The following is a 20548-nucleotide window of genomic DNA, read 5'->3' as shown; positions in this document are numbered from 1 at the left end:
GGGTAGCCTCCAACCTAATGGCATGAACATTGATTTCTCGAACTTCCAGTAATGCCCCCCACTTCTCCTTCACTATTCCCCATCCCCCTTTCCTTCTCTCACCTAATCTCCTTGCCCACCCATCATCCTCCTCTGGTGCTCCTCACCCCTCATCTTTCTTCCATGGTTTTCTGTTCTCTCCTATCGGACTCTCCCTTCTCCAGCCCTGTACCTTTTTCACCGATCAACTTCCCACCTCTTCACTTCATTCCTTCCCCTCCCGGTTTCACCTATCACCTTGTGTTTCTCCTGCCCCTCCCCATCTTTTAAATCAACTCCTCAGCTTTTTTTTTCCAGGCCTGCTGAAGGGTCTTGGCCCAAAACATTGACTGTACTTTTTTGCTATAGATGCTGCTTGGCCTGCTGAGTTCCTCCAGCATTTTGTGTGTGTTGCTAGTCTCTTGAATCTAATGGGATAACTTCACTCGACTATACTTGCCTCATTATTGAAATGTTTCCACTACTTATAGCCTTACTTTCAAGGGCTCTTCATCTTGTTCTCAATATTTATTGATCATTATTATTTCTTTCTTTTTGTATTTACAGTTTGTGGCCTTTTGCACACTGGTTGAATGCCCTAGTTGGGCAGTCTTTCATTGATTCTATTACAGTTATTATTCTATTATGGATTTATTGAGTTTGCCCACAAGACAAGCAATCTCAGTGTAGAATATGGTGACATATTTGCACATTAATAAAGTTACTTTGAACTTTGAAATAATGAAGGCTGAAAAAGCCAGCATACCCATCTCTACTTGAGAGTTCTATTAGTTCAGTGAAGAGTATTTTTCCTCCAGCCAAAGGGGTGTTGAGAGGATTATCCATCATCTGTGGATGTGGTTTTAGCTTCTGTGGTGTGAGCAACTTTACCACGTGCAAACTGTGGATGAAAGCAATGCTAATCCAGCAGCTTCAGCAGAAGAATGACATGAAGACCTGCCTGTGCTCAGGGAGCAGATCTATTTGTTCTGGATTTAGAAGATTGGTGGAGGATAGTGTATAATATTGAACCATACCATATGTGGGGTTCATGACAGGATGAGCTTTGAGATGTTTGAACTAGCACAAGAATTTGAGAGGAGATAATTGACTGACAGAGCCTATAAAAAGTGGTGGACGCAGCCCAGTCCATTACAGGGAAATCCCTCCCCACCATTGAGCACATCTACAAGGAGCACTGGCACAAGGAAACAGCATCACCATCAAGGACCCCCATCGTCCAAGCCATGCTCTCTTTTTGCTGCTGTCATCGAGGAGGGGGGACAGGAACCTGAGGTCTCACACCACCAGTTTGAGGAACAGTTATTACCCTTCGACCGTCAGGCTCCTGAACCAGAGTGGATAACTTCACTCAACTCAACTCTGAACTGATCCCACAACCTACAGACTCACTTTCGCAGCTCCTGAACTAGAGGGGATAACTTCCCTCAACTTTACTTGCCTCATTTCCGAACTGTTCCTACTTTTAAGCACATATCATCTCATGCTCTCAATATTTATTGCTTATTTATCATTATTATTACTCTATTTTTTCTTTTTGGTATTTGAACAGTTTTCTCTCCTTTTCACACTGGTTGCCTACTGGTGCAGTCTTTCATTGATTCTATTACGGTCATTGGATGTTTTGAGTATGCCTACAAGAAAAGGAATCTCAGGGTTGTATGTACATTTATAATAAATTTACTTTGAACTTTGAGTTTTGAATTCATGTTCTCAGTATTATTTATTGACTTATTTATATTTTGTTTACACAGTTTATCTTCTTTTGCCCATTGTATCCTTGTCCATCTTTGTGTATAGTTTTTCATTGATTTTATTGTACTTCAGTTCTAGTATGAATGCCTGCAAGAAAATAAATCTCAGGGTACTATATGGTGACCCGTATATACTCTGACAATAAATTCATTTTGAGCTTTGAACTATGAGATTTTAATTTTTGCGATCTGCCACATAATAACTTGTTAAAAGGCCTTTTGCAAATTTTGTTAGAGTTCTAGGAACTTTTGGTCTCCTCAGCGCTGCATCAATTATAACTTTATTAACTATCCGCCCACCATTTTAATCCAAATGCTGAAGTTATATCTTTAAATTGAAGAACCTTCAGCTGAGGGGAGCAAAAACTGTTTTATGACAGTCATCTTCATCATTAAACACAGGAGGGCACTCTTCTAGTTTTCCATGATTCCATCACAAACAGTTTCCCAACCAAACTCATTTTCATACTAGCAGTGTGCACGAGCTACACTAACTTCCTCATTCTCTTCAGACACAGGAGAGACACATCTCAACTGAGCTCTCTAAAGGCGGCAGAAACTAGAAAGAAAAAATCTGTAGAAATGATGTGCTGGCAGACTACGTGCTTGTTGATTGTTTGCATGGTAATTCAGTCTTCTGGTAAGTTTGGAAATATATTACTTTAATTTTTTAAAACATGGAGTATTTATAGGCAACATTGTGAAATTTCAATTTTGTGCAGATTATACAGACTAGTTTTGAGTTACTGCAAGCCACTTGGTAATTGTTCTGCAGTAAGTTGAATACAATTTTTTTTTCCCCAGAATGAATCTATTGCCCTCAGATTTTCTAAAATAAGGCTACTCTGAAAGTAAAATTGAATTGTTCTGGGTAGCGCTGTACTAGTCTAGTTAATGAATTCAAATCTTAGCGCTGTGTTAACAAAGGTTTTGCAAAAAAAAAAATTATGTTAAAATTTCTGAATTAATTGAGAGACTTTAAATTTTCTGGATTAATTTATAGAGTAAAATTCTAACCTTTGCAACACACAAAACTCTGGAGGAATTCAGTAGGTCAGGCAGCATCTATTGAAAGGAATAAACAGTCAGTGTTTTCGGCTGAGACCCTTGGTTGACTGTTTATTCCTTTCCATAAATGCTGCTGACTTGTGGAGTTCATCCAGCATTTTGTGTGTGTTGTTTTGGATCTCCAACATCTGCAGAACCTCTAACGTTTAAATTGTATCCCTTCATTTGATTCACTTTCTTTGAGGCATTTTATGGATCAGATTCCCTTAGATGTGAATATTTATTCATTTAACTTGCCTTACAGTTGATTTTAAGGTGTGGTGATTAACCTCTTAAAGTCTGCTTTTCTCTCTTTACATGTAACATTTTGCATAAGGTTAGTCAAAGTGACTTGCATTTCCCTTCCTCTGCAGCTATTGAAGTTTCAGAAATTGTTACGCTCTCCTCTAACTGCCCAACCCAGAAATGTATTCAACACTTCAGTATCCTATTAGATACAAACCCATATTTCAACTTGTTGCTAAAATATTAGATCCACAGAAACCTTATAGAATGTGGCTTGATGAGATTCAACACAGCACATTAATCCATTCTCACAAAAGTCACGATTCAGTTTGGGAGTCCTTTCTTAACATCAACAAATTTGGTAAAATTGAGACTGTCCACCTAATCGTACTCCTGGTATTAGTGACAGCATAATGTTGAGTGGTTTCCAGGTACTAAAAGACTTTGGAGACCCTAAAATAGCAGAAAGGAAGCACCTGTAAGACTTACAAAAATCTGCCACCCTCTACCCAAGGCGGAAATAAGCAGGGCATGATAGATTTTTTTTTCACAACTTTAGCAGATGTTAATTGCTCCTGTACAGAGGCTAATCATAGACAAATTATGATGTAGAAGAGGAATATTTCAAAGTTCAAAGTAAATTTGTTATCAAAGTACATATGTTACCATATACAACCTGAGGTTTGTTTTCTTGTGGGCATACTCAGTAAATCCAAGAAGCACAAAAGAGTCAGTGAAAGCCTGCTCTCAACTGGTTGGACAAGCAGCTAATGTGCAAAGGACAACAAAATATGCAAATACAAGAGAAAACAAAAACAATTCTAATAAATAAATAAGAGAAAAACTATTAAGAATATGAGGTGAAGAATCTTTGAGTGCGAGTTCACAGGTTGTGAGAACAGTCCGGTGATGGGGCGAGTGAGGAGGTGATGGACAGGAGCTATAGGGAGGTGGTCACCCCAAGGATTTAAGAGACAGTTAAATGGGTGACTGCCAAGAGAGGGAAGGGGAAACGTCAGACAGTTGCGAGCACCCCTATGGCCATCTCCCTCCCTCAACAATAAGTACTCCATTTTGAGTACTGTTGGGGGGGGGGGGGGGGGGAGGGGGAGAGAGACAGCCTACCTGAGGGAAGCAACAGTGGCCATGCCTCTGGCACTGAGTCTGGCTCTGTGGCTCAGAAGGGTAGGGAATGGAAGAGGATGGCAGCAGTAATAGGGGAATCTAGAGTTTCATGGACAGATAGGCGATTCTGTGGACATGAAAAAGAGTAATGAGTCCTGACGAAGGGTCTCGGCCCAAAACATCAACTGTACCTCTTCCTAGAGATGCTGCCTGGCCTGCTGCGTTCACCAGCAACTTTTGTGTGTTGCAGGAATGGTAGTTTCTCCCCCCACAGTTTCCAAGGTCTGTGATGTTTCTGAACGTAACAACAATATCCTGAATAGGGAGGGTGAGCAGCCAGAAGTCGTGGTACATTCTAGTACCAGCGACCTAGGTAGAAAAAGGGAGGAGGTCCTGAAAACAGGATACAGAGTTAGGAAAGAACTTGAGAAGCTGGACATCAAGGATAGTAACCTTGGGATTGCTGCCTGTGCCACACGACAGTGATGTTAGGAATAGAATGAGGTGGCAGATAAATGCGTTGCTCAAGAATTGGAGTAGGGAGCAGGGATTCAGGTTCCTGGATCATTGGGACCTCTTCTGGGGCAGGTGAGACCTGTACAAAAGGGACAGGTTGCACTTGAATCCGAGGGAGACCAATATCCTTGGGAGCAGGTTTGCTAAAGCTGTTGGTAGTGGTTTAAACTAATATGGTGGGGGGGGGCGGTGGGAACCAGTATGAGAGCTGAGGATGGGCCAGCAGGTTTACAGGTAGATAATGGGTGTAACATGAATGTAAGGAAAGATAAGCCAATGATTGGGTACAAATGCAGACAGTGCATAGAGCTAAATTATACCACAGAGACAAAATTCAAGAGCAAAGAATGCAGGACTGAAGGTGCTGTATTCAAATACACATAGTATTCGGAATAAATGGATGAACTCAAGGCGCAATTAGAGATTGGTTGGTATGACACTGTGGGCATCACTGAGTCATGACTAAAAGGTCATAGTTGGAGCTTAATATTAAATAAAATACACTGTATTGAAAAGATAGGCATGAAAGCATAGGCAGTAGTGTGGCCCTGTTGGTAACAGATGGAATAACATCTTTTGAAAGAGGTGACATAGGGTCAGAGAATGTGGAATCTTTGTGGGTGAAGTTCAGAAACTGCAAGGGTTAAAAAACTATTATGGGAATCATATATAAGCATCCAAATATTAGCCAAAATGTGGGGTTGAGATTACAAAGGGATGTGGGAAAGAGTAATGTCACAATTGCGGTGCGGGGCTTCAATATGCAAGGGGATTGAGAAAATCAGGTTGCTGTTAGGTTGCAAGAGAGGGAATTTGTTGAACGCCTATGAGATGGCTTTTTGGAGCAGCTTGTGCTTGAGCCTACTCGGGGAAAGGCTATCTTAGAGTGGGTGTTGTGTAAACATCCAGATTTTATTAAGGAGCTTAAGGTAAAGGAACCCATCAGAGACAGTGATCATAATATGATTGAATTTATACTGCAATTTGAGGGGGAGAAGTCACATGAATCAGCATCACAATGGAATAGAGGGAATTACAGAGGCATGAGAGAGGAGCTTGCCCAGGTGGATTTGAGAGGAATACTGACGGGGATGACAGCAGAGCAGAGGCTGCTGAAGTTTCCGGGAATAGTTCACAAGGATAGATATGTCCCTCAGAAGAAGTAATTCTCAAATGGCAAGGGTAGGCAACTGTGGCTGACAAAGGAAGTTAATGACTGCATAAAAGCCAAGGAAAGGGCATATAATGTAGCAAAAGTGAATGGGAAGTTAGGAAGTTTTTAAAATCCAACAAAAGACAACTAGAAAAGCCACAAGAGTGGAAACTATTAAATATGAGGGCAAACTAGCCAATAATATAAGGCAGGATACTAAAAGTTTTTCAGTTCTATAAAGTGTAAAAGGGAGGTGAGAGTTAACATTGGACCACTGGAAAATGATGCTGGAGAGGTAGTGGTAGGGGACAAAGAAATGGTAGAAGAACTTAACAAGCATATTGCATCAGTCTAAACTGTGGAAGACACTAGCAGTGTGCCATAGGTCCATGAGTGCCAGGGAGCAGGAGTGAGTGCCATTGCTTTTACAAAGGAAAAAGTGCTAGGCAATCTGAAAGGGCTTAAGGTTTTAAGTCACCTGGACCAAATGGACTACATCCCAGAGTTCTGAAAGAGGTTGCTGAAGAGGTAGCAGATGCATTAGTTATGATCTTTCAAGAATCACTTGATTCTTGCATGGTTCCAGAGGACTGGAAAACTACAAATGTCACTCCACTCTAAGAAGAGAGGAAGATAAAAGAAAGGAAGTTATAGGCCAATTAGCCTAACCTCAGTGGTTGGGAAAGTGGCAGAGTTCATTATTAAGTATGAGGTTTTGGGGTACTTGGAGACTAATGATAAAATAAGTCAAAGCCAGCATGGTTTCTGTAGAGGGAAATCTTACCTGGCAAATCTGTTGTAGAGTTCTTTGAGGAAATAACAAGCAGGGTGTACAAAGGAGAGGCAGTGGATGTCATTTACTTGGATTTTTAGAAGGCATTTGATAAGGTGCCATGCATTAGGTTGCTTAACAAGATAAAATCCTATGGTATTACAGGAAAGATACTGACATGGATTAAGGAATGACTGCCAGGCAGGAGGCAGCGAGTGGGAATAAAAAGGGGCCTTTTCTGGTTGGCTGCCGGTGACTAGTGATGTTCCTCAGGGGTCAGTATTGGGACCACTACTTTTCACATTGTTTGTCAATGATTTAGATAATGGAATTGATGGCTTTGTGGCAAAGTTTGCAGATGATATGAAGATGGGTGGAGGGATAGGTAGTGCTGAGGAAGCAATGTGATTGCAGAAGGATGTAGACAAATTGAGGGAATGGGCAAAAAAATGGCAGATGGAATAGTGTAGGGAGTGGATAATGCATTTTGGTAAAAAGAACAAAAATGCACACTGTTTTCTAACTGGGGAGAAAATTCAAACATCAGAGTTGCAAAGGGACTTAGAAGTCCTTGTGCAAGACTCCCAGGTTAATTTACATGTTGTGTCTGTGGTAAAGGCAGCAAATGCATTGTTGGCATTCATTGCAAGGGGAATAGAATATAAAAACAGATGATAATACTGAGGCTTTATCAGACACTCGTCAGGCCACACTTGGAGTATTGTCAACAGTTCTGGACCCCATATTTCAGAAAGAACGTGTTGTCAGAGTCCAGAGGAGGTTCATGAGGATGATTCTGGGAATTAAGGGGTTAACATAAGAGCAGCATTTGGCAGCTTGGGCTCATACTCACTGGAATTTCCAAGAATGGTGGGGGAGATCTCAGTGAAACGTACTGAATGTTGAAAAAACTAGATAAGGTTGATGTGGAGAGGATGTTTCCTATGGTGGGGGAGCCTCAAATTTGAGGAGCAACCCTTTAGAACGGAGGCAAGGAGGAATTTTTTTAGCCAGAGAATAGTGAATCTGTGGAATGCTCTGCCACAGACAGCTGAGCAGGCCAAGACCATTATACTTAAAGTGAAAATTGATGGTTTCCAGATTGGTCAGGGTATCAAAGATTATAGCTAGAAGGCAGCTGTATGGGGTAGAATGGGGTCAGCCATGAGCAGACTCAATGGGCTGAATGGCCTAATTCCACTCCCATGTCTTGTGGTCTTAAGTGAAGTTATCCCAGCTGGTTCAAGACCTTGATGGTTGAGGTGAAATAATTGTTCCTGAACCTGGCTCCTGTACCTTCCAGATAGCAATGGCAAGAAGAGAGCATGACCTGGGTGGTGGGGGTCTTGATGATGGATGTTGCTTTCCTGCAACTGCACTCCATGCAGATATGCTCAATGGTAGGGAAGGCTTTACCCATGACAAACTGTGCCATATCCACTTCTTTTTGTAGGATTTTCCATTCAAGAGCATTGCTGTTTCCATACCAGGCTGTGGTGCGGCCAGTCACTATACTCCCCACCACCTATCTATGGAAGTTTGTCATAGTTTTAAGATGTCATGCTGAATCTTTGAAAACTTCTGAGAAAGTAGAGGTGCTGCAATGGTTTCTTTATAATTGCACTTACATGCTGGTCTAAGGACAGATGATCTGAAATGATTACACCAAGGAATTTAAAATTGCTGACCTTCTCCAGCTCTGATTGCTGAGGGAGGACTGGCTTATCGACTTCCGGTTTCCTCCTCTTGAACTTAATAATAATCTCCTCGGTCTTATTGTTGAGTATGAGGTTGTTGCTGTGCACTATTCAACCAAATTTTCAATCTCCCTCCTATATATTAATTCATCTCCACCTTTGATTTGGCCAACAGTGATGGTTGTCAGCAAACTTAAATACAGCATTGGAGCTGTGCTTAGCTTCACAGTTACAAGTATATAAAGCATGGAGCAGGGGGCTAATCACCCCACCTTGAGGTGCCCCTGTGCTAATAGAGATCGTGGAAGAGACGCTGTTGCCAATCTGAACTGGCTGGGGTCTGCAAGTCAGGAAATCGAGGATCTAGTTGCACAAGGAGGTATTAGTCTTGGAGCTTATTGATTAGCTTTGCAGAGATGATGGTATTGAATGCTGAGCTGCAGTCAATGGAGAGCATCCTGACCTATATATCTTCGCTGTCCAGATATTCCAGGGTTGAGTGAAGAGCCAATATATGGGCATTTGCTGAGATCCTGTAGGCAAGCTGGAGTGGATCCAAATTGCTTCTCAGGCAGGAGCTGCTATGTTTCATCACCAACCTCTCAAAACACTTCTTCACCATGCATGCAAGTGCTACTGGACGATATTCATTGAGGTAGATTACCACATTCTTCACAGGTGCTGGTATAATTGAAGCTTGCCAGAAGATGGGTACCTCAGGCTGTTGACATGAGAGGTTACAGATCTTAGTTAACACTCCAGCCAGATGATCTGCACAGGTCTATAGTACTCAGCGGGGTACCCCATCTGGGCTGGATGCTTTCTGTGGGTTCACCCTCCTGAAAGATGCTCTCACATCGAAATCAGAGCATCATCGGAGGGCTATGGGAATTTGTGAAGTTTCCCCCATGTCTTGATGTCAAAATGAGCATATAATGCTTTCAGCTCATCTGGGAGAGAAGCCTTGTCATCACCCATATCACTTGGTTTCACTCTGTAAGAGGTAATAGTATTCAAGCCCTTACACACCTCTTGAGCATCCTGCAGTGATTCAAGTTTGGCCTGGGATTGCCACTTCACACGTGAGATGGCTTCTCAGAGATTGTACCTGGATCTCTTGTACCTTAAGGTCTCCCAGGATGCCATTGATCTGGCCCTCAGCAGATTATGGATCTCATGGTTCATCTAGGGCTTCTGGTAGGGGGAAGTGAATGATTTTGTGGGGACACATTCATCTATGACTGTCTTTATAATGTTCATAACATCGTGGTGTATTCATTCATATCCTCTGATGAGTCCTTGAACATGGGCCAATCCACTGACTCAAAGCAATCTTACAGCTGCTCGTCTGCCTCCTGGCTCCACCTCATTGTTGTCCTTAACGCTGGAGACTTACTCTTTAGCCTTTGACTGTATGCAGGTAGGAGGGCAGCCAAGTGATCAGATTTCCCAAAATGTGATCTAGGCATGGGACTGCGGGCATTCCTTATCATTGTATGGCTGTGGCTAAGTGTGTTGGAACCCCTGGTGCTGCAGGTTATATGCTGATGATAGTTGGGCAGAGATTTCTTCCAACAAGCCTGATTGAAGTACCCAACTATGAATAGAAATGTGTTGAAATGGCAGCATTCACTCTTTTGGGTGCCTGATTAATGCTGGCTTTTGGCAGTGTTTAAACTGTGGCCAAGACCATGGAGGTAAACTCTTAGTAAGTAGAATGGTCAGGAATTAATATATTAAATGTTCCAAGTCAGGTGAAGAGTATGACAAGCTGCCATATCCGAGCATCACAAAGAGTTTATCATGAAACACAGACCCCCATCTCTTGCCTTTTCCAAATCAGCAGTTCAGTCCATCCTGTGTATTGAGAAGCCTTCAGGTCTTACCAATGCATCCAGCCCATCTGGAGTGAGCCATGTCTCCATGAAACACAGAACACAACAATTCCTCACAACAACACATTCACCAGCAACTTTCGTGTATGTTGCTTGAAATTCCAGCATCTGCAGATTTCCTGGTGTTTGCATTTTTAAAAACAATTCCTCATTTCCTCCCAATACAGCAAACTTACCTTTAAGTTCTCAATCTTGTTCTCCAGCATGTTCTCCAAAATGTTCTCCGTACATTTACTAACAAGATGCTGGGTAGAGGGAATTTCAGTCATCTGTATCTCAGCCTGACTTGGAGTCCTCACCTGCTCCCACTCTCCCAGCCGTGGCGATGCACTTTCATCCACTTAAAGATGCCGTACCCATATGCTTGAGACTTAAGTCCGCCAAGTCTTTCAGAAGACTCAAATTGTCATAAGGAGGTGGCTGGGAATGGATCCAAGTGCAAGATGCAGACACTGAAGTACTAGGGACAGGACTAGGATACAGAGTTGAGGGCAAGGACATGGACACAAAAACCAGGAACCCAGAACAGGACTGGACAAGAGAGCTAGGAGCACAGGCTTGGACTCCGAGCCAGAGACTGGACAAGGACCCAGTACCTGGGTCCTGCCTCTGGCTCAGACCCCAAAACTAGGCAAGGACAAGACTTGACTGGCAGGCAGGGCAAGGCTCAGCTAGAGACCTGAGGTCTTGTAGCTCCTCCTGGGCAGGGCACAGTACTCCACCCAACAGAGAGAAGGGACAGGAAGGGACAGAACCCACCACAGGGTAACAGCAATTTGGCCTGACTTACCCAACAAAGACAAGGGACAGGAAGGGACAGGGCCCACCACAGGGTAACAGCAATCTAGCCTGGCTTACTCAACAGAGGCAAGAGACAGGAAAGGACAGAACCACCCACAGGGTAACAGCTATCTGGCCTGACTTACCCGACAGAGGCAAGAGACAGGAAGGGACATAGATACAGGGTGGCTCCAAGACAAGAACTTCAGGCAAGGCAAGAGTTACCGGCAAGACAAGACAAGACAAGGCAAGGCTTCAGGCAATGCAAGACAAGACAAGAACTTCAGGCTAGGCAAGAGTTACCAGCAAGACAAGGCAAGGCTTCAGGCAATGCAAGACAAGACAAGAACTTCAGGCTAGGCAAGAGTTACCAGCAAGACAAGGCAAGGCTTCAGACAATGCAAGACAAGACAAGAACTTCAGGCTAGGCAAGAGTTACCAGCAAGACAAGGCAAGGCTTCAGACAATGCAAGACAAGACAAGAACTTCAGGCTAGGCAAGAGTTACCAGCAAGACAAGGCTTCAGGCAAGGAAACAGAAGGCAGAGGAAGGAATAAGGACAAGAACAATCCAGCAGCCACACCCCAGTCTCTGGAGGTATTTATGCAGCCAACCCCAAGCAGAATCAGCCGCCTCAATTAGCGCTCAACAGGGACAGAAACAGGGTAGACAGGAAAACCTGGAGCAAAGGTCGATGGACTGGACCGGACAGTGAACCGGAATGTGGACTTCACGGACCGGACCATGACAGAAATAGCTAGTTCAAAAGTATGTTTCTGAAAGTGAAATTGCAGGCTACAGGTTGCAATGAGAATAATTCAGAGGAGGTATACTTAGAACTTTTGTAAGCAGCCTGTAAAACATCACCGTGATTCACTGGCGCCATCTTGCAGAAAAAAAGCACTAAGCCCATAATTTTCATGACAACTCAAAAAGAGCTATCTAGTCTAACAGTGTGAACTCATTCTGTGGGTCACTGCTTTTCAACAACTCAACTAATGAGTCTGTAATTTCTAATGAGGACTTCTATGTTCATAACCTTTTCAAGAAGAGATTTCCAGCTGGTTACAACCTTCTGCAAGAAATCCAATTGAAGTCAAAGTAAATCTATTATCAAAGGACATAAGACCATAAGACCTAGAAGCAGAGTTAGGCCAAATGACCCATTTATTCTGCTCCGCCATTCCATCAGGGCTGATTTATTATCCTTCTCAACCCCATTCCCCAGGGTTCTCCCGTTACTTTTGATGCCCTAACAACCTCTGCTTTAAACCTCAAGAACCTATCAACCTCTTCTTTAAATACTCAATGGCTTGGGCTCCACCGCCATCTCTGGCGATGAATTCCATAGATTCACCACCCTTTGGCTAGAGAGGTTCCTTCTCATATGTCACCATATATTACCTTGAGATTCATTTTCTTACAGGCATGTACAGCAAAATGAAGAAAAACAATAGAAGTTATGAAAGTCTATGCGTAAACAAAGACTGGGAAATGACCAATGTGCAAATGACACAAACTGAGCAAATACAAATAAGTAAATACTGGAACATGAGCTGTTGAGTCCATAGCTTAGGGAATCAGTTTAGTGTTGTGGTGAGTGAAGTTATCCACAGTGGTTCAGGAGACAGGTGGTTGTAGGGTAATAACTGTTCCTGAACCTGGTAGTGTGGGACCTTAGGGTCCCTGTACCTCTTGCCTGGTTGTATTAGTGAGAAAGGAGCATGGTCCAGATGGTGGGAGTCCTTGATAATTAATGGATGCTGCTTTATGGTGGCAGTGTGCCTTGTAAATGTGTTCGATGCCCAGCCTACCTAGACATAGACTGGGGGACCACTTCATTGAGCATCTGTGTTTCATTGGCTAAAAGCAGAATTACCCAGTGGCCAACCATTTCAATTGGTATCCCCATTCCGGTTCCAACATGTTGGCCCATGGCCTCCTCTTTAACCACGAAGAGGCCACTCTCAGGCTGGAGAAGCAACACCCCATATTCCATCTCGGTGGCCTCCAACCTGATGACATGAGCATCAACTTTTACAAACTCCTGTAAATGTTATCCCCTGTCCCTTACCTCTTTTTCATTTCCCTTCTCTGGCCTCTTACCTCTTCTCCTCATCTGCCTATTATCTCCTTCTTCCTTTTCTCCCATGGTCCACTCCCCTCTCCTATCAGATTCCTTCATCTCCAGCCCTTTGCCTTTTCTACCACCTCCCAGCTTCTTACTTCATCCCCCACTCCCTCACCCACCTGGCTTCACCAATCACCTTCTAGCTCGTCCTCCTTCCCGTCCTCCCACCTCCTTCCCCTTTCCTTTTCATTCCCGATGAAGGGTCTCGGCCCAAAACGTCGACTGTACATTCATTTCCATAGATGCTGCCTGACCTGCTGAGTTCCTCCAGCATTTTGTGTGCGTTGATCTCCATTCTAGAGATAACATGTGGAAATTTTCAGACTCTGTATAGATCAACAAGGCATGAAAAACTCATACTTCCGCAAACACTGTTTTTTTAGGATTAATGATTTACCTTGGTATTGGATTTAAAATTAGATCCTACAGTAATAGTCAGAAAAATCCCCCAAAAGAAAAAAGTTATGATTTTAGAGACACAATAAACTGCAGATGTTGGAAACCAAAACAACAAACTGCTAAAAAAGTTACTGATTTAAGTACTTCTCCCACTCCTCTCTTTTACCTGTTTCCCATTGTACTTATCCACCTGTCCTGTCTCATCTCCTCACCTGCCCTTCCCCTTCCCTTTCTCCATGGTCCATTCTCTTTTTTCCTGTCAGATTCCTTCTTCTCCTGTCTTTTCCACCTATTATCACCCAGCTTCCGACTTCATTCCCTCACCCATCCACCCACCTTCCCCCTCTCCTAGTTTCACCTATCACCTGCCAGCTTGTACTCCTTCCCCTCCCCCTACCTTCTTGTTTGGGCTTCTTTCCCCTTCCATTCCAGTCCTGATGAACGGTCTCAATCTGAAACATTGGCTATTTATTCCCCTCCATAGATGCTGTCTGACCTGCTGAGATCTTCCAGCATTTTTGTGAGTGTTGCTTGGATTACAGTAACTCTGTTACTTCTTATGCAATTCATAATTCACAGTATTTATTATATCTATTGCATCATAATACGGTCAGGTTGAGAACCAGTTTCTTCCGTCAAGCCATTAGGCCTTTGAACTCCCTGCCACAGCACATTCGAAGAGTCACCGGTTATCCAACAATATTTGAGTTCTGCACTTACTTTGCTTGTTTATGAATAATTTATTTGTAGATTTTATTCTTACTTTTCTTAGTTATTGTGTGTTATGTGTTTCTTGGTCTGGAGAAGCATTTCCTTTGACAGTGTACATGCATATAGTCAAATGATAATAAACTTGGGCTGACTTGACTTGACAACACACTGCTGCTGCCTGACAGCAAACTTTATGACATGTGCTGGTGATGTCAAACCTGATTCTGGTGCAGCATTTCCAGCTTCTGCAGAATCTCTTGTGTTTATGCTAAAGAGGTTGCTGAGTTAACTGTCTCTTATACAAGTATTTCTGAAGGGCAGAAGGAGCCAGGTGGACAGTGGGGAGCTGGGGTGGTGGAGACAGAGGCTGGAACCAGATAACGTGGGGATGATGGGCAGACGGAACCCAGCGGAAAGAGCAATGTATTTATATAATGCGGGGAGGGGGCAGTGGAAATTCTTATCATGTTGTTTTGACTTCTGTCAAACCTCACACCACTCTACTTTCTGTGGCGAGTTCAAGAAAAAACACAATTTCCACATTCTGTTCAACGTCTGGCTTGGTTTTCAATCACACATTTCCTGTATTATTACATGTCTGCTTCAACTCCCCTTCTACTGTCTGTCCACATCTCTCTCAGCCTACCTGGCACTCACATACAACCTAGATCCTTTTTTGGAATTGATTGGAACTGAGACCATTGTATCGCTGATCACCACGTCCACCCTTCCTCCAGTCACCCAGACATCCACTTACTCAAATTATGAGCAAGTTATTTTTCTGAGTCTCTGGTCTGAAATGTTGAGCCCGTTTCTCGCCCCACAGATGCCGTCTGGCCAGCTGAGTCATTCCAGCACCTTCTGTTTTTGTTCCCGTTTTTATCCTCCGCACACAGTTTCATCAGCTTTCCATGACAGTGTCACAGTTAGCACCTTGCTTTACCAAGCCAGCTGTAAAATCAATGGGGATCTGATTCCTGCCACTCTCTATGAGGAGTTTGCATATTCTCCCCCGACTGCGTGGGTTTCCTCTGGGTGCTGTGCTTTCCTCCTACGTCCCAAAGACGTACGGTGAGGGTGACTGGGTTTAGGGCATGCCATGTTGGTGCCAAATGTGTTGCAAAGTTCTTGCTGATTTGATTTAACGCAAACAGTGTATCTCATGGTGTGTGCCAATGTACGTGTGACAAGTTCAGTGAAACTAATCTTAGATCTTTATCTTTAAGCTTCCCCCGGTTCAACTACATAGCCAAGCATTCAAGGCAATTTACAGTGGCCAAACAGTCGGCCAAGAGTTTGGGTTGTGGGAGTAATCCTGAGCACCCGAAGGAAACCTACACAGTTTTAAATTTTTTTTTCATTTACAGGATGTGGGCATCGCCAGCTAAGCCAGCATTCATTGCCCATCCCTAATTGCCCTTGAGGAGGTGGTGATGAGCTGCCTTCTTGAACTGCTGCAGTCCTTGAGGTGTAGGTACACCTACAGTGCTGTTTGTTAGGGAAGGAACACCATGATTTTGACCCAGTGACAATGAAGGAACGGTGATATGTTTCCAAATGAGGATGGTTAGTGACTTGGAGGGGGATTACCAAGTGGTGGTGTTCCCAGGTATCTGCTGTTCTTGTCCTTCTAGATGGTATTGGTCGAGGTTCTGGAAGGTGCTGCCTTGGGAACTTCGGTGTGTTGTTGCAGTGCATCTTGTAGATAGTACACACTGTTGTCACTGTTCATCGATGGTGATGGGACTGGATGCTTGTGGAAGGGGTACCAATCAAGTGGGCTGCCTTGTACTGGGTGGTGTCAAGCTTCTTGAGTGTTGATGGAGCTGCACTCATCCAGGCAAGTGGCGAGTATTCCATTACACTCCTGACCTGAGCCTTGTCGATGGTGGACAGGCTCTGGGGAGTCAGGAGGTGAGTTAGGAGCCGCAGGATTCCTAGCCTTTGACCTGCTCTGGTAGCCATGGTGTTTATATGGCTAGAGAAGACAAGTAAACTCCACACAGACAGCATTGGAGGTCGGAATTGGACCTCGGCCACCGGAACTGTGGAACAGCAGCACTACCAACTGCAGCGGCTTCGACATCAAAGGAGCTCGAGATGGGAGTAGTCTGCGTTTTGGTGAAGATGGGATATCCCAGGACAGGTTCTGGACTGGAAGGGGTGTTTAGTAAGGATTTCTAGGGGAAAATCAGGGTTGTATATTCAGTGAAGCAAAAAGTGTTGAGAGTGTGAAGGGAGATGGTTCATTTTTCATATTTTTTAAAATCTGCTCCTCCTGCTCTGTGGACTGACACAGAAAACTTAGACAATGTTTTTCAATCCTGTTTTTTTTTTCTGGAGACCATCCCAAATCAAATAAAATGACTCTACTTAGAAACTTGCTTAATCGTTGAGCTACTGCTACTCCATTACTGCTGGAGGCGGCCATGTGCCACATCCCCCATTCCCCACCCCACCCAACCTGACGAAGTTTGTTGAATATCACGGAGTATGTTACAAATTGGTATCAAAATAATGCTGTAAGCACACATATGGTCAGGTAGCATCTGTGGAGAGACAAACAGGGTTAATATTTCAGGTCTGAGACCCCCTTTGTCAGAACCTCAGTCAAGAGATTGGCAGGCCATCAGTGATCACTGAGTGGTGCCAATTACAGCTGAAGCTTGCTGCTGTAACAATATGGTTCAAACTCATCATCATCATCATCATAATTATGTGCCGTCTTATGACATCATCATTATGTGCCAAGTCGCATGACGTGGGCGATCATGGTCTATCCGTGACTATGATTGTTCTTGGCAAATGTTTCTTGCCTTCTTCTGGGCAATGTCTTTACAAGATGGGTAACCCCAGTCGTTATCAATACTCTCCAGAGATGGTCTGCCTAGGGCCAGTGGCCGCATAACCGAGACTTGTGATAAGCACCAGCTGCTAATACGAACATCCACCACCTGGCTTTGCACGACCCTGATCAGGAGAGTAAGCACCTTGCCCAAGGGTGACCTGCAGGCTAATGGAGGGAAGGAGCACCTTACACCTCCTTTGTAGCTTCGCCACCCAAGATTCAAACTCAACCCCATAAAACCAATGACAAAAACCACCGGGGATCTTTCACCAGCTTCAGACAGCCAAAAGTTGGACAGCGGCTGAACTTTCCACATATGATCATGAAGATTTACCAGCCTGCATGTCACAGGTCTGTGATTCCATCTGCAACCTTATTTTGCTTGGAAATCTGTTGCAAAAATATTCCTATGAATAAGCCAAATCTTGGGGTACATAATGAAAGGCTTGTGTTTAACTGGTATACTTTACAGCCTAAAGTCATCCTGAAACATTCCCCCAGTGAAACAGTAATTACAGTGGCAGTGTAGAAAACACAACTGCTGGTTTACAGAGAGCTTACTTAACGTACTTCCTGCCCATTGCACTACTGGTGTTTAGGGCAACAATGCAGGTCTGCCATCTTTGGTTGTGTTCAGAGCTACCTTCACTGGGTCAGTAATTTCCTCGTGGTTTTCATTACTGTCAGTCATGCATGTCCCAGATGGAGACTCAGGAATGCCATCACACTCAGTTGTAGAAAGATTCTTCATTGCTGTTTCTGTATCAGTTTTGTTTGATCGGTTGTTAGCCCTGAGCGAAACCCCGGAACCTGGAGAACTGGTGGACCACTCTTAGTCTGGCCTCTACCCTTTGACCTGTTTGGCTTGGATGACCCTACCAAGAGGCAAAGCATAAAGCCCTGACTAGAGCCAACATAGCTCGACGGGTCATTGACGCACGCAAGCCCACAAACTCAACAACAAAGTTGTGGCCCTCTTGGAGGGTTTACATACAGCATGCTCCCATAAAAAGCGATGTGATAATGGCTGAATAACCTGGGTTTTGAGGTGTCAATTGAGGGTTTAACATTGTCAGGATAAGTCCTCAGCTCTTTTACTTATTTATATTTTACTTAGAAATACAGTAGGGTGACAGGCCTTTCTGGTTCAACAAGCCCACAAAGCCCAAGACACCCATGTGACCAATATCCCATTACATCTTTGGAATCTGGGAGGAAACCCGAGTATCCAGAGGAAACCCACGTGGTCATAAGGAGAATGTATAAACTCCTTACAGTCAGAGACAGAATTGAACCCAAGTCACTGGCACAGTATTATACTAACAGCTGCACTACAAAGTAGTATCATAGGATCTCTTTGTCCATTGGAATAAACAGCCAGAACTCCAAATCATGTCCATAAAACAGCAGCTCTGTGGGACCAACACTTCCCTAGCTTTTCACTGCACTCTCATACTCAGACACAGATTGATTTGTCTCAGTGGCACACACAAAATGCTGGAGGAACTCAGCAGGCCAGGCAGCATCTATGGTAAAGAGTAAACAGTTGACGTTTCGGGCTGAGACCCTTCTTCAGGACTGATTTGACCCAAGAGGCCTGGTTGAAAACTGCTGGCTTTCTAACAGCGATCGTTGCTCAAGAGCAATTTGACTAGATTTGAACACTTTGATTAGGACAGCTCAGTAGCACAGTCGTCAGCACGACGCTCTGCAAAGCACCAGCTGTAGGACGGGGGTTCGATTCCTCTCCCTCCCGCAAGTGGTTTGTACGTCCTGCCCGTGGCTGCGTAGGTTTCCTCCGGGTGCTCTGGTTTCCTCCCATATTCCCAAAGACAAGCTGCTAGTGAGTTGTGAGCATACTGTGTTGGTGTTGGAATCATGGCGATGCTCATTGATTTGAATTGACGAAAAAGGCACATTTCACTGTATGTTTTGATGTCCATGTGACAAATAAAGGTGATCTTTAATCTGAGGTCTCACTTCATCTCATTACTTTGTTATTTACAGCTCTAGACATCGAATGCAGCTTCGATTTCACGGGAGTGAGTTGCAGGGAGAACAACACTACGTAAGTATTAAACAAATACTCGTTTGTTTTCAGATATTTTCCTTGTGTTCTATGAGTTAAAATGATTGTTCCAGAGATTTGGATGTGAACTTGAAAATATTGAAACTAGAGTAGAAATACATTATGACTAGACAGATTCACACACCGCTGTTGTGTTTCTGAGTCTGTCCAAGTGGAGGAAATCAGACAGGGTTCACAGAATGACACGACTTTGTTTCATGGCTCTCTGTGGGAGGACGGACCTCAGAGTTGTATTCTGTATATATCCTTTGATAACAAATGTACTTTTGAATCTTTGAACTCCCTCGGTCTCTTCCCCTACCTGGCTCTTCCTGCAGATCATCTCAAACTCTTTCTCAGACCACCAATTGCCTCGGAATCCTTTTTTTCTGTCACGCATCCTTCTCCTCTTTATAACCGGCCCTCCCGCCTCCCCACTCTCAGTCCCGATGGAGAGCTCTGACACAAAGCATCGACGATTTCTTTCTTTCCGCAGAAGCTGCATGACCATGCTGAGCTCTTCCAGCACATTGTTGCCCGAGTGCAGTATCTGCAGTCCCTCATGTCCTCAGAGCTGTCTTCAACTGTTCGTTAAAACCCAACTGAGCATCACACCGCAAAGAAAATAACGTGAATAAACGTGAATCAGTGTAAATCAATGTTCAAGGTTCAAAGTGTATTTATTGGCAAAGTATGCGTGCAGTATACAACTCTGAGATTTGTCTTCTCCAGACAGTCATGAAACAAAGAAAACCATGGAAACTTTTAAAGAAAAACATCCAAACCATCCCCCCATGCACAAAAAGAAACAAATTGTGTAAGCGGCAACAAGAACATCGACCACCCACCCCCCCACACACACACAAAAATACTAAATAAACAAGTTGTGCAATTGATAAATGAGATGATACTACATGAGGTTTTACATAACATTTCCAAAGGTATGATATGAAATATTGCAAACCGTGTGAGTTCAGTTTCAACATTTAAGAGAAATTCATTAAGAACATAGATGGGAGGGGCTATGGGGGGGCAATAGTCTAGATGCAGGTCGAAGGGATGAAGCAAAATAATGGTTCAACACAGACTAGATGGGCTGAAGGGCCTGTTTCTGTGCTGCAATTCTCTATGAATCTGCGGTCCTCAAACATGACCTCTGTTGGAGGTGGCAGAACTTGCGGAGGATGGCAGGTTGGATGTGGGGGCTGATGGGGTGGTAGCCGAGGACACGTCAGTGGGGAGACGTTGGGTGAGGGCAGACATGTGAGAAATGGAGGAAATGCAGGTGAAGGCTGCACTGATAGCAAAGGAGGTGGAATCCCTTTTCTTTAAGACATGAGGTAATCTTGGACATCCTGGAATGGAAA

At 43.8% G+C, this 20548-nt stretch overlaps 1 protein-coding gene across 3 annotated transcripts in view; it reads left to right on the top strand.

Annotated features, from left to right (window-relative positions):
- Window positions 1-2271: 2271 nt before the first annotated feature.
- The window catches only part of LOC140210990 (uncharacterized), a 39116-nt gene continuing 20839 nt past the window's right edge, over window positions 2272-20548 (top strand). The window contains exons 1-2 of one of the 3 annotated variants that reach the window (XM_072280321.1): window positions 2272-2433; window positions 19121-19181. In XM_072280321.1, coding sequence (XP_072136422.1) covers window positions 2376-2433; window positions 19121-19181 — 119 coding nt within the window. In that variant the 5' untranslated portion in view covers window positions 2272-2375. The remainder of the gene's footprint in view (window positions 2434-19120; window positions 19182-20548) is intronic. The other 2 variants (XM_072280320.1, XM_072280319.1) reach the window with 2 other exon arrangements.

Source organism: Mobula birostris, chromosome 16 (assembly GCF_030028105.1).
Source record: "Mobula birostris isolate sMobBir1 chromosome 16, sMobBir1.hap1, whole genome shotgun sequence".
Lineage (NCBI taxonomy): Eukaryota > Metazoa > Chordata > Chondrichthyes > Myliobatiformes > Myliobatidae > Mobula > Mobula birostris.
This window is presented reverse-complemented; position numbering and strand designations above follow the sequence as displayed.